This window comes from Triturus cristatus, chromosome 4_1 (assembly GCF_964204655.1).
Source record: "Triturus cristatus chromosome 4_1, aTriCri1.1, whole genome shotgun sequence".
In the NCBI taxonomy this organism is placed as follows: Eukaryota; Metazoa; Chordata; class Amphibia; order Caudata; family Salamandridae; genus Triturus; species Triturus cristatus.
This window is the reverse complement of record NC_140585.1, coordinates 410,688,559-410,702,193: the sequence shown is the minus strand read 5'-3', so window position 1 is coordinate 410,702,193 and position 13,635 is coordinate 410,688,559. Positions and strand designations below refer to the sequence as shown.

Below are 13,635 nucleotides of genomic sequence, written 5' to 3'. Positions count from 1 at the left end.
TTAATTTGATTGACTACATGTTCACTGAATGCATCCAAACCATCTCTCGCCATGATTGGCACAAATTTGGATTTATTTTTAAACGGCGTTGAGGGCCTGGCACATGATTCCAAAGGGGACGTGCTGGGCCTGCTAGTATGTGCTTCCTCTCCCAATTCACAGAGGTCCTGGTAGGTTTCTAGGTCTGAGACCGTCAGACCAGAATAGTTGTCTATTTCCAAATTCGGAATGCTTTTTGCATTCTGGTCTGTTATGGATCTGAGCTGGTGGAATTTAAGTAGTTTAAGTTTCCGAATGTATTGGTAAACATCTACACGCGTAGTTGTATACTGAAAGTTAGACTCCTGGCAGTGGGACAGACCAAGAGATAGAATTTGGGCTTCTGCTGCCGAAAGGTTTACATGGGCCAGATTGATAATAGTGTTGGCGTCTCGTTCAGTAGTAGGGCTGGTGGGGGTGGCGCTGCCAGTATTAGTTGCCTCTACTGTCTCCTTCCCCTGCCCCGGCCCCGTTTCCTGTATTCTCCTTTTTCTATTTGCCTGGCGTCGCTCCCTTCGCCTTTTGGATTTTGTTTTGTAACTGGCCCCTGATTGCGTGGTCTCAATGTGTCCCGTCTGCTTTGCTTTAAAATGTCTAATTCTTCCCCCAGAGTGAACTTGACTCCTGCATGGGTATTTCTTCTGCTACTTTCGTTGTCTGATTCACTTTCCGGGGCTGAGCTGAGATCAGAAGCGGTGGCCAATTCATTGCGTTGCTGCACCTGCTTGGTTGTATCTTCCCCTTGTGTACGTCTCTTAGCTGTCGCTTCCCTAAGTGAATCATATCGTCTCGCAAACGTGAATATTTGACCACTCGCGTAATCATCGCGGTCACGTTTAAACTTAAAAGTTTTACGTGTTTTGATCTTTTCTTCTTCTTTGGCCAATCTGCTGTTCATTTCTTCCCTAAGTTTGTGACTTGTTTGTGACTCTCCTTCAGTTTCAGTAATGTCGCCCTCCAGGACGTCAATTTTTCTTTGAAGTTCTCCTCTGTCAATATCGGCATACTTAACTAGAATTTCCACCAAACGTCGTGACGATTCTAAGTTGCACTCTCCCCATCCGGCCATCATCAGTGGATTGGGTGCCTCATAACTAGGGGCAATCATAATGCGAAGCCCTCTAGGAATTCTCCCCACGCCCAAATACCTTTTGAGGGAGCGTGCTTCCCACCATTTAGCTTGTTCCTGCCTTTTTAATTTTTCCAATGTTTTATACTTTTCTTTAATTCCATTAGCACTAGTATTTACATTTGTTCCTCTGTTATCCCCTCTATTTGCACCATTTGTGTCCCCAATGTCATCTGAGAACATCTCCTCTGCGGCAAGTTCTTGAGTTCTGAGCATGTCGGCAGACATATTTAGTATAAGGAAATAATCTTAATGTCCCTCCACTATAATCGACGTAGTTCCAAATGGAGCTTTGCGATAATATGGATTGAAAAAAACCTCCCGACCCGTGTGGTGTTGAAGTAGTGCGGCGTACCTTGAGTTTTCTTTCGTCCAGCGTGTTCCAAACTCCGTCACTTCGGAAGCGTTCCCGTCTATTTCCCGCTCCGCCGAGCGGGACGTATCCGATGGAAACGCCGGTAAGTGTAGGCTGGGATGTCTCGGCGTGTCTCAATCCGCTTTCTGTGTTTCCGCGGCCAGTTCAGCTCTATTCCGCTTAGTCTCACCACTTGCGGGGGGCTCTGCTTATTTTCGTTTGAGCGAACACCAAGATGTGCCCCGGGGGTCCCCGCCGTATCTGCAACACGAGCCCATGTCACCGAGGGTGGAAACCGAGCACGGGGCAGATGGCTGTCGTTCGCAGAGCCTGCTCCTCGGGGGGGGGGGGTCTACGGGCTGATGACAGTCAAAAAACAGCAAATTATGAGCTCTCTTCGCTCACAGTTTTCTCCAGGGAAAAAAGAACGAACGTAGACCTTCTTTGTGTGATTTCAAAGATGCTTTATTCCTCCTCTCCTGCCATTACGCGTTTCAGCCGTCACAGCGGCCTTGATCACATGACAATGTTCAGAGAGTTTTACTCGGTATTTAAAGTGCTAGTGCTTTGAAAAAACTACCTCACACACATGGTCTAAGTTCATAGAGATAAAGAACAGACTGATAGGTACCAGATTGATGTCGATAAAATAATACATTAAATATGCACGACATTTATGTGTGAAAATGCATACAGGTAAAATACCTAATTTACACATATACTGTGGACCTATGGACTCAAATGTTTACAATATTGAACATATATAATATTAACCAATGCCTGTTAAATACCAATGAAAAAATAAGACCTGGTAGGGATATTTTAATCATTCATTATCTCGAACCTGTGTGTGTGTGTAAAAAAGAAACAAATGTGCTTGCCCAATACCTGTGCAAAATACCTAGTGAATGCACCCCGGATAATATTTGAGATTGACTGCATATACCTGAGGCCTCATCTTGTATGCAGTTAAAAAATGGGGGTTGCACAGATTGATAATCATTGCAAAATGCCCAGATGTTTAAGAAATATAAAATCAAAAATTGATGGAATAATAATAAAATCCGAAGGCGCAAAAAAAAAAAGGAGAAAGAAGTGCAAATAGTGCAATACCGATCCAAATGGACCTCTAGTGCAAACCATATATATTGAGGTAGATATGTACAGAGGAATGTAAATAATATATATATATCTCTACACACACATATATAAATAAATACACATATATGTATATATTATGAAATTATAGTAAGTGTGGTGTAGTTAATGTAGGGTGGCACGTGAGGTGATATGGTATATGGAGGTGGGCGACATAACAATTTGAAGATGGTGTGTAAATTATAAATTTAAGTTATAACTATGACAGAGTAATTTGAAAGTGGTGCATACATTTTTTATTTAATTTTAAATTCAAGTTATAACTATAACTTTAGAATTTCTAATGTTTGTGTAGTTTAAGTTGGGTTTGTATACAAAGCAAAAATAAAGTTATCCTACCTATAACTTATCCTCAACCTTTATTTTTTTCATGGAAATTCAATGGCTTTTAACGTTTTAATAACTTTTTTTTCTAATTGTGCAGCTTACTGTTTTCGAGTGGAGTGTCATTAAGTGGTGTGTGGTACAGTACAGTAGAGAATAGTGTCATAATGTGTATTATTGTACAGTATAGCTTCGTAGAGTGGAGTGGAGTAGTGTCAATGTGGTACACAGGATTAGCGTGGACTGGAGTGGCGTAGAGTGGAGTTGGGAAGAGTAAAGTGGCATAGAGTGGAGTGGTGTACAGTGGGTGGGGCGTTCAAAGAATAATGTATAGTAGAGTGGCATACAGTGGCGTGGTATGAAAAGAGATAGCATAGAGTGGAAGTGTGGTACAGTGGAGTTGTGTACAATGGAATTGTGTAGAGTGGATTGGCATACATCGTAGTGGCTTACAGTGGAGTGCCATAGACTGGAGTGTTGTACAGTGTAGTGGCATACAGTGGAATACCATACACTAGAATGGCGTACAGTGCAGTGGTGTAGAGTGGAGTGGCATACAGTAAAGTGGTGTACAGTGAACTGGCCTGTAGTGTACTGAGGTACAGTGCAGTGGTGTATGTCAAATAGCGGAGAGAGGAGTGTTGTAGAGTTGAGTAGCATACAGTGGAGTGATGCACTGCGAATAATCTACACTGGTGTGGGGTAGAATGGAGTGGTGAACAGTGGAGTGTCGTAGGGTGGAATAGCATAGAGTGCAGTGGCGTACAGTGGAGTAGTGTACATTGGAGTGGTGTAGAGTGGAGTAGCGTACAGTGGAGTAGTGTAGAGTGGAATAACATTGAGTTTTGTGGCATTCAGTCTAGTGATGTGCAGTGGAGTCGCATACATATAGTTTAGTAGTGTAGAGTACCGTGTCGTACCGTGGAATAGCGTAGACTGTAGAACCTTAGAAAGTAGTGGTGCACAGTGGAGTGCGTGTAGTGTAGTGGCATAGAATGTAGTGTTGTACACTATAATAGCATACACTGGATTTTGGCAGAGTGGAGTGGCATATACCCCAGTGGAGTACAGTGGAGTGGCATTAAGTGGAGTGGCATACAGTGCAATAGCATGAGTGCAGTGGTGAACACTGAATTGGTGCAGAGTTGAATGGCATAACATAGAATAGTGTAGAGCATAGAGCTGTACAGTTGAGTTTCATACCGTGGAATAGTGTACAGTAGAGTAGTATTCAGTGGAGGGGCGTTCAGTGAAGTATCATAGACTGGAGTGTCATAGAATAGAGTGACATACAGTATAATAGCATAGAGTACAGTGGTGCAGAGTAGTGTACAATGAATTAACCTGGAGTGGCGTAGAGTGGAGTGTGTGAATAGAAACAGACATAGTGTGAAAGTGTGTGAACGGATGTAAATGTTATGTGGCAGAAGCATACCTTATGATGTGTAAATGTAAATTTTTGGTAGTATGTGTAAATAGTTTAAGTAGTGTTAAATTAGAAGATTAAAAGAAAACGTACTTGTATATTGTTCCATAGTATACTGTTGTAGGTTTGCAGTATACCGCAGTACATGAGGATGAGAAGGCAGTATCTGAGTGGCTAATGACTGTGTTTGCTAAAGGTAACAGGCAGCAAAGATGTTTTTTCACAGTTATGCTGCTTTCTGCTGTCTTCCTTTCACTACACTCTAGATTAGGGTCTTAGATTTGGTAAGTATTAGGTGTTATTGTTATTCACTACCTATTACCACTTTATTTAAGGAGTAACCCATAGAGAATTGTATTTATAATTTTCTATATATTCTTATAGCGGTTTAGAGAGAACTGTAAAAGTTTTAAGTAGTGCAGTAATTTATAGATATTAGCACGCTAGTCAGTACATTTTTTGTGCATATTTAAATATGTTAACATTGAAAATAGACTTCAGTACTCTATATTTGTAAACTATAGTGTATTACAGTGTATTTTTAATTTTTCAACATTTGTTTTTTTGTTACCTTTTGTACTCCAGACATGGTACAGAGGTTCTCCAAGTTTTTTTTTTTAAATAAATAGAAACTTATAACTATTTTTCCCAAACTATTATCACTTGACTTAAGTAGTAATAAGTCGAAGAAAAATCCAAACCTAATTTTTACCTAAATCAGAAGGTGTGACTCAGAACACAGTCAAACTGTACCTAAAAACAAAGGGCCTGATTCATAAAGGTAAAGTTAGATTAAAGTCTAAGTTTACAACTTTCAGTATTCACAGAGGACATTTACTTCTCATAAATGCCCTTTGTGAATACCGAAAGTCATATAGTTAGACTTTTGTCTAACTTTTCCTTTGTGACTTGGAACCAACATGTTACAACTTTTGTAAAGGCAATGATTAGTCAATCACCTAATGACTTGTCATCATTATATGCCGCAGTACTGCCATTCAATAAAGCGAAATACTGTGAAATTTCAGGGAAATACCACAACAGATATCACTAAGGTAAAATGCCATATAACTTTTAAAAAACGTACTTACTCTACTTACCTGTACTACCCAAAAGGATCATCTGCCCACCATAGTGTCTAATCCTACCAAATGCAGTTTTCGTGCTACATCCAATAAAAAAAGCCTATGTAAAATGCATTGGAGTGGATGTCTGTTTTGGAACCCACTCTTTTTTCTTTGCACCAAATCCCACAAAACATTCAATCCTCCCCAATGTAACGGGTGCTATAAGTTTACAAAGTTTTTCTGAGATTCTGCAAACTAGTGCAAAGTTATTAAGGGACAAATATGGGAGGAATTCCTGTCTCTTGTACCCTAACTATAGCCGCAGAGTGGCTACCAACACTCTGTGATATATGCATACATATACATATATATAGTTAGGGATGTGTTTCCATACCAAATGCCTTTTTGTGTTGCTAATATCTTTGGCACCCTTTGGCAAGTCTTCCTAAAACCCAAAACTTGTTTTCCTCATTCATTGATCAATAGGAAGTCGGGGGGCTATCTACCCGCCCTTCCCTTAATAAAAATAAAAGGACCTGGGGGAAGGGGTCCGAGGGGCCTGAAGTGGCTAGGGAAAGGAGTGCTTGTGCCCCCCTCTCATTAAAAAAAGGCCCTGGGGGTTGGTTGGATGCTGTTTACGCTGGTCAGAGACAAACTTAATGATCCAACCGAAATTCATATTGGCTTGGCTGAGTGACAAATCATTCTCTGTGCAATCTACTGCTATAGAATAATCTGCCTTTTTCTCTTATTCCCAATCTTTTTTACTTTATGAAACATCCTAAAACCAAACCTGGCTGTTGCTACCAGTACTGCTTTCTTAGCTCAGGTGAAAGCTGTATTTTTTCTTTGCACAGCACCAGGATACCTTTTAGATTATTGTTACACTAATTAAATGGCAATACTCTGCAATTTATATGTTAGTTCATTAGCACTGCATGGAAAGCGCACAAGATAAAGTTACTTCAATCTATTATAACTGGTTAATTTCAGTGTTTAAGTGATCTTAAACTGTATTTTAACAGATATATTTGGCTAACTATAACACCACATTAACCTTTGCTTTATTCAGTGAATTTGAAGGGTGTTTTTTAATGTGTCACTCCGCCACTTGAACTAATGCAAATGTATTCTGCTGACATTGGGACATCTTCACAGTTATGCTTTCTTTTGGCCATGAGCAGGGACGTAGCTTGGTCAGTAAGATTGAGAGTGGGTGAGCTTCAGATTTTCTAACATTTGCCCTGGCATATAATGTAGAAATATATTTTATGACAAGTAGGGCACATGAGAGGGGCTAAAGGGGCAGTCAAAAGGGAGATTAATGCATATTGGTGGAGTACTAAGTGAGACAAAACACAATATTTTGTAAAATAATCAATATTTTTGAAGACTTTAAAGCAGGCAGGGAGAGTGTGTGCGTTTTTGTCTTTGTTTATGTAAGAATTCCTGATAACATCCGATAGACACCTTCCCATACCCAACTATATACCAGAAAATACATTTATTAGGGGGATGTACTGGCTTCTACCTAATCGGAAACTTCTGTAGAGACAGTCATTCGGTTCAGGAGCAGGTGATAACCATATTGGAGCGCATGAAGGGAAATGATGAGGACCCACATACAGCGAGAAGAGAAAGTTTATTGGGGCAATTGGTAATTCACATCAGATATTAAAACACTGTCTCTTTTTTTTCAGATATGCGGCTGCATTATTCTGGGAATCTCCATAGCTGTGCGAGTAAACAAGGACACGCTAAAGGTAATTAACCATTTCTGTCCCTGTGTATTTTATTACTTACTTTACTTCTTCTTTCATTAGTCTGTTCTCCAAAGAGATGGGCATTAATTCAATGTATAAGAGTTATACATTCATCCACGAAAGAAATGGACATGGTAACAGATTCCACATGGAGTTACTCAAATCCAAAAAGCATTTTGATCCCAAATGCCACTTAAAAAGGTGAACAACACAAAGAGATTTGAGACAGAGCATGGAGGATGACCACGTTGTAATGGACCTCAAAGCTCCTTAAAATAGATGACAGGAGCTGTCAAGAGCAGGCCATTTCTGCATCACTGGTCCTGACCTCTTCCTCTGTACTAAGCACCACAATGATGAATTGAGAAAACAGGGGAGCCAGGGTCCTTCGGAGGGAAGAAACTGAAGCAAGAAAAGCGTCCACTGCAGACTGATCCCAACTTGTTTATATAGGCCTGAAGTTACGTGACTTGGACCTGGACAAGCCGACCTGGAAAAATTTAATAAAATATAGTGATAGATTCTTCTATGAACTGAATTCACATAGCAATAACTGAGGAAATGATGGTCCCACTGAAGTTAGTGACAGATAAGCAGCAAAAGCAAAATTAAGTACTAGGTGCCAGACTAAGCGCCTTATTACAAGTTTGGCTATCCTCCAGTCGGCCCGCAACTACCGCACCGACAGGAGGACAGCCAAACCCGTAGTGCGCCCGCCGGATTACGAGTGTAATCCATGGCGGGCTGGCAGGTGGTGCCGCGGCGGTCTCACGGTGGTGGACTGTTAGGCTCATAGGTGGCCATGACAGCACCTGCAGCACGTTCCTGCACTGTGTGGCTTGCATGCCACTGTGGAATTCACAAATTTGCTTTGCGTTTGGTGAGTATAAACAAGAAAACCCTCCTTATAACACATGCTTTGAAATTTAAAGGAAAGTCAGTGTATTTTTTTTTGCTGAGTTTCTCTTTCAACCACAACTCTTTGTCTTTGGGGAGTGGAATTAGTTGTCCAGCAGGACTTAATAAAATGATGATACTCATCTAGTGGGCAAGTGTAATTGCCAGACATTTATCGCATTAAATTGAGTTTGGCAGGCCGGCTGGCATTTAGCTGATTTAGACTCACTTTGAGGGCAAAAAGACTAGAAAGTGATGGTGAGAATCTGTCCCCACATAGGTTATGTCACAAGACAGATTTTAAATGTGGGGTCTGTCTTCAGAAAAATCTTTGCTAATGTCCACTGTGTGGGGAAGGTTTGTGACCTTTCTGTCTTGGACAGCTATGGTTGAGATTTTGGTGAGACAGGCATTAGATGGGGCACCCTAAACCGACCAACTTCCTACCGGGCAGAAGGAAATTGAACTGCATCAACCCTAATACATCATGAGATGGCATGTGCAACATTTGAGTGTGCACACAGCATCTGCAAATTGTCTTGCATTCTGCCTAAAGGAATCTAATTGGAGGTGGAATTTACTTCCTTTACTGAGATGTTTTTCTCAGCTTCATGCAAGAAGTTAGGGAAGGTACTCAGTACCCTCCTCAACATCATCATTGGTTACAAAGAGTGCTACCATGCAGATATATTTTCACCCCCACTGTAACCAGTAGGAGTTGCCTTCCAGATGTTCAGTATTCAGCAGTTCTTGGTTGACCTGAGAGTAGTCATTTGCCTTGAGCGTTAGTTGATTAATTTTTTCTGGTGGTCTAGCACATAGTCTGTCATGTCATGTGTGGGAAATCTTGGGTTCCTTTACCAACCCTGCTTCAGAGTCGAGCCGGACGGCCGTGGTTGAGATTCCGGTTGGATTTATTCCACTTTGTGAGAGCTTTACGACCTCACTAATTGACAATCCTCTAACAGAGCTACGCACGAGCTCTGTTTCTACCTGGACGCACACCCACCGTGCCTCTACCACAAGTGCTCTTTACCGCCCTGTCCTGAAAAAGACCCTTACGCGAGGACCCAACTTACCCTCTCACTCTGAATTACAAGCTCAATGGACTAAATGTGACAATTAACGTGTATAATTGAGCTATGTCTAGACACAGGAACAGTTTACCTATGCTAGGACGGAAAGGTTCCATTTCATGTGTAAATGATGTACATATGTCACTATATCTTTTTCCTGTCCTTCGCTCACTGACTCACCATCTTCTGTCTTACGCTCTTTTTCTCCCCCACATCGAGAGCACTGTAAATAATTATTTCATTGTTATCCTTTGGAGCAACTGTGTTGCCATCTAATGTTTTGAATTTACCTCGCATTCAATACCTGTTCAACTTGGAATTAAATATGACAAGAGCATTACATAAGAATTGAGTGGTGAATACTTTTGTGCCATTAAGCTGTATGACAAGTTTCTACCACAACCAGATCAATACTGTACTGCTTAACAGACCCAGGTCTGGTAGTTTTACGTGGGCCCCCCCATTAAAACGTAACCCTCCTCTGGGCTTCAGTCAACGGATCCGACAAATCTTCGCAGTCGTCCTGTGGGGCACTCTTTTCCGGTCACTCTCTCAGTCCCAGGGCTGGTATTTGGTCCGACGTCACTGCTCACTGTCGGGCACCGCAGCCCCTAGTATCTCCCTGCGGGTCCACTTCCCAGCCTCCCGAGCATATCAGTCTGGCCAGTCTTCACGCTAGCTCGTGGTTTCGCCTTCAGTGTCGCATCAAGGCCTTGGCTCGGCCGCAAGTTCACACCCCGTTTACTGAAGTTCTGGACCGATTTGTCCCGCGAATGTGGGTTTACTGAAATGCCATCAGCTTCCGATGCAGTTATTGCGAAGAGTTAGCCCATATGCAGCGGTTTTTGGTGCAGGATTGTTAAAGGATTGCTAGGCGGCCGGAGGAGCTCACTCACAAAGCGGCCATTCTCAGGCGTGGCAAACTCCGCCCCCCCGACTACCTTAGTCAGAGTGTAGATGTAAGGTAGGTTGAAATTTTAATTTTAACTTAATGGGAAAGTTATAGTCTTCCTCCCACCTTTATTGATCAATCAAATAGGAGTGTTTATTCTTCTCTTATGCTCCTCCAAGAGCTTGGCCTCTTTCTCTACCACCTCATGATCTTCCCAATCTACTACTCTGGAGAAAAAAATCCAGTAAATACTTAGAACCCTATTCCAATTCCTCCTGTTTCATAACAATGCTGAGACTTCAGCATCCTATGCCTGGCAACCAGTCCCCTCCTGCTAGTCCTTTAAAAAAAAAAAAAACACTATTTACAAACGGATGCCTCATATTCATCTGCACCTTAATAAGAGCAGTGTAGTTTGAAACATTATTGCCCAACAGTTGTACCAGTCCTTTAACAAACTATTGCCTAACAAACACATTACCCTCTGGCTCCATTCCCAAAGCAAGCTTACATCTGTCTCTAAACTTTCAAGGTGCTTTGTCCTCTATACCCAGAAAATGTGCCAAAGCCCCCAACACATCTAGGAACTTATGCTGTCATTGTTTTAATGATCAATCTAATCTCTTTCACAGATCTCTTCCCAACTTGAAAAGGATGAAATCAAGGCTGGGTCTAAATCGTAGGTTATACATACCTTCTCTTCAATTACTGTTCTAGAACTCTCAGCCCACAGCACATTAGGAAAAGCTTCCTCAACCATTCCTCAATAAACTTGGCCACTTATTCTATAGGCCAACTGTAGGAAGCTGGCTTTTTATGTAGTATACCATTACAAGGTGTACTATGTAGAAAGTCCAGACAAACCTTATTGGCTTACAGGGCATACATTCATAGTCCCAAATGCTCTTGCTTGAGGTAGTGTGGGTGAGCAGTTTAGGCTTATCAGAGGGTAGTGGTAATGCATTTGTTGAAGACACACATAGTCCATAAATTAGACACTCACTCAAGAAGAAACTCGAGACCAATTTAGAAAAATAACAACTTTTTTTTATATTTATTTAAACACCAATAACTTTGCTTTGGAGTAAGCACTTTTCAGTTTATCAGTTTTGCAGGTAAGCAAAAAATGTTCACTCAAATGCGTCTTTACGTGGTAATGCTTGCCTATGGAGAAAAAGGCATATACTGCAATCGGATATTTGCAAACGATTCTCGGGGATCCCCTTAAAGAGTTAAGGTGTTAGGGGGCAAAGGTCCAAAGCACTACCAGCAGTTCAAGTTCACCTGCCCTGGAGTATCTGGGTGTGCGGCTGGATTGGTTGGTGGTCTTGCACGCTACACCGTAGGCAAAGAGGGGGGCCACCTAGAAACTGGCTGCAGAGGGGGACCTGGGATCAAGTTTGTGAGCTTCCAACAGGAGGCTTAGTTCGTGGGGGTCCTGGGCGCTGGCGAGCACCATTGGTTCCTATGTACCCAGGCCAGGGAGCTCAAGTGCGGAAAGTTTTGGTTGAAGGGTACTCATGTGTCAAAGGCACCCACAGGTCTCGGTTAGATCAGCAAAGGGGGATAAAATAGGACAGCTGGGCCACTCTAGGTGCTGTCCTCAGTGGTGCTGATGCACCTCATTGGCTGCTTGGTCTTTGAGGCTTTGGAGTCTGGATGGGACTCAAACAAGCTTTTTTTCTGAAAGGGGACCAGCACCCCGGGTATTGCTGCAGAGCGGCTACTGTTAGTTTTGGCTTCCTCTCACTTGGTGGGAAGATGGATTTGATCTCTAGGTGTAAGGCAACCTCTTCCTGTGTAGCTGTTGTGTCAATAGACCCAGTGAACAGCAGAACAGTGAACCGGACATTGCGTTCGGTGCCTGCAAGCTGCAGACAAGTGGCTCCTCCACTCCAAGGGAGATGCTGACTGCTTGGTAAAGTCTTGGAGGCCCTCCTAGGCTTTTGGAGGATGCCGGATGATTATGGTTATCACAATTGTCGGGACAGGAGCAGGTATGCAGGCAGGGTTTGCATGCCACAGTCCACCAGCAGCCTGCAATTCTTGCTTCTTCAGCTCTTCTTTGTCCTCTTCTTTCTGCAGTCAGTCGTATCTGAGCTCCTGGTGTCAGGAAGCCACCTAAATACTCAATTTAGAAGTGTTATGGGAGGTGAAGGGCAGTATCCATTGGGCTACTTACCCTTGGGGTCACCATACCCCCATATGACCATTTCCTGTGGGGAGTGGACATAACCCTGTCGCTGAATTGCAAATTCCACAAAATCAAAATGGAGGAACCCTTCTTTCGCGGGGCACATCAGGCAGTCCGCCCTTTGGGGTGTGACTGGCCTATTAGTGCACCACGCATCCTAGCATAGCTAATTTCCCATCTGCCCTGGTACCAAATGGGCCTCAGGGCAGTTGGTGGCATCTCCCAGGTCTGGGGGAAGCTGGGGTTGCATATCAAAGGGGGCAGGGGCTTTGAAGTCTCTGTCCTTGGTATGCAGATTCACTAGCTTTCATGCTGGAGAACTTGTGTACACCTTCTTCCAGAGCAGGCATTGTTTTTGGCCTCAGAGAACGCGGGGTCTCACCTGCAGGGATCAGAAACATGTCTGTGGTGGCAGGTTGGATGATACCAGTCAGCCAGCACACTAAGAGGCTGGTAGGTATTCTGGGTTCATATCTCAATAAATCCACTACTGGCATCAGTAGGGATTAATTAAGACAAGGTGTTTGATGCCAAACAACATAGGTTTCATTGAAACCATCATATAGCTGGAGAACTCATAATGACCGATGCCCAGTACATCTACTTAAAATGGCTTCCCTGTTCACTTGTACTATCTAGCAATTAAACTAGACAGCACAGGGGCATATCTGCTCATGCAGCTATGTCCTCACATGTAATATAATGCACCCTGCCTGCTGTAGGGGTGACTTACAAATACTGTATACAGTATCTGTAGGCATGGTACACAGGGTGTGTGCCATGTCATGTTTTCATTTTTGTCTGCACCATTTCAATCAGCCTGCAATGGGAGTCTGCATGGGTTTGGTGGTGGATCCATTAGGTTTGCACAATACATGCTGCAGCCCTCTGGAACCCTCTTTAGTCCCCTTGCCTTAGGTGAGAGGGTTGCCATTTATTAGGGACTAACAGGAGTGCTAAAGGTCTTGTCTACTGGGGAATAATTGCACAGTTACTATGTTTTAGGGAAAGAGCACTGGCAATGGGGACCTGGTTAGCAGGCACACAGTGCACTTTAGTCAAAATTGCATCAAATACCAGGTAAAAAGTGGAGGTGACCATGTCAAGAAGAGGCACTTTCCTGCACCACCATTCTAAGCTATGTGAGTGCCTCAATAACTTCGCATTGAACACCCCCCACCAAGGATCTTTTAATACACCTTTGTCTGGCTGACCTTTTAAGTCCTTATCCAAACTTTCCATGACATCAGTTCCTTCGTAGAGATAAACAACATATTCAACTAATTCTTTATTGTCATTACCTTCATAGCAAATT

At 42.7% G+C, this 13,635-nt stretch overlaps 1 protein-coding gene across 1 annotated transcript in view; it reads left to right on the top strand.

The window, feature by feature from the left end:
* TSPAN8 (tetraspanin 8) overlaps positions 1–13,635 on the top strand; it is a 153,100-nt gene that overhangs the window by 35,224 nt on the left and 104,241 nt on the right. Inside the window, exon 2 of the mRNA XM_085651072.1 lies at positions 7,199–7,261. Within this exon, the coding sequence (XP_085507198.1) occupies positions 7,199–7,261 (63 nt within the window). The remainder of the gene's footprint in view (positions 1–7,198; positions 7,262–13,635) is intronic.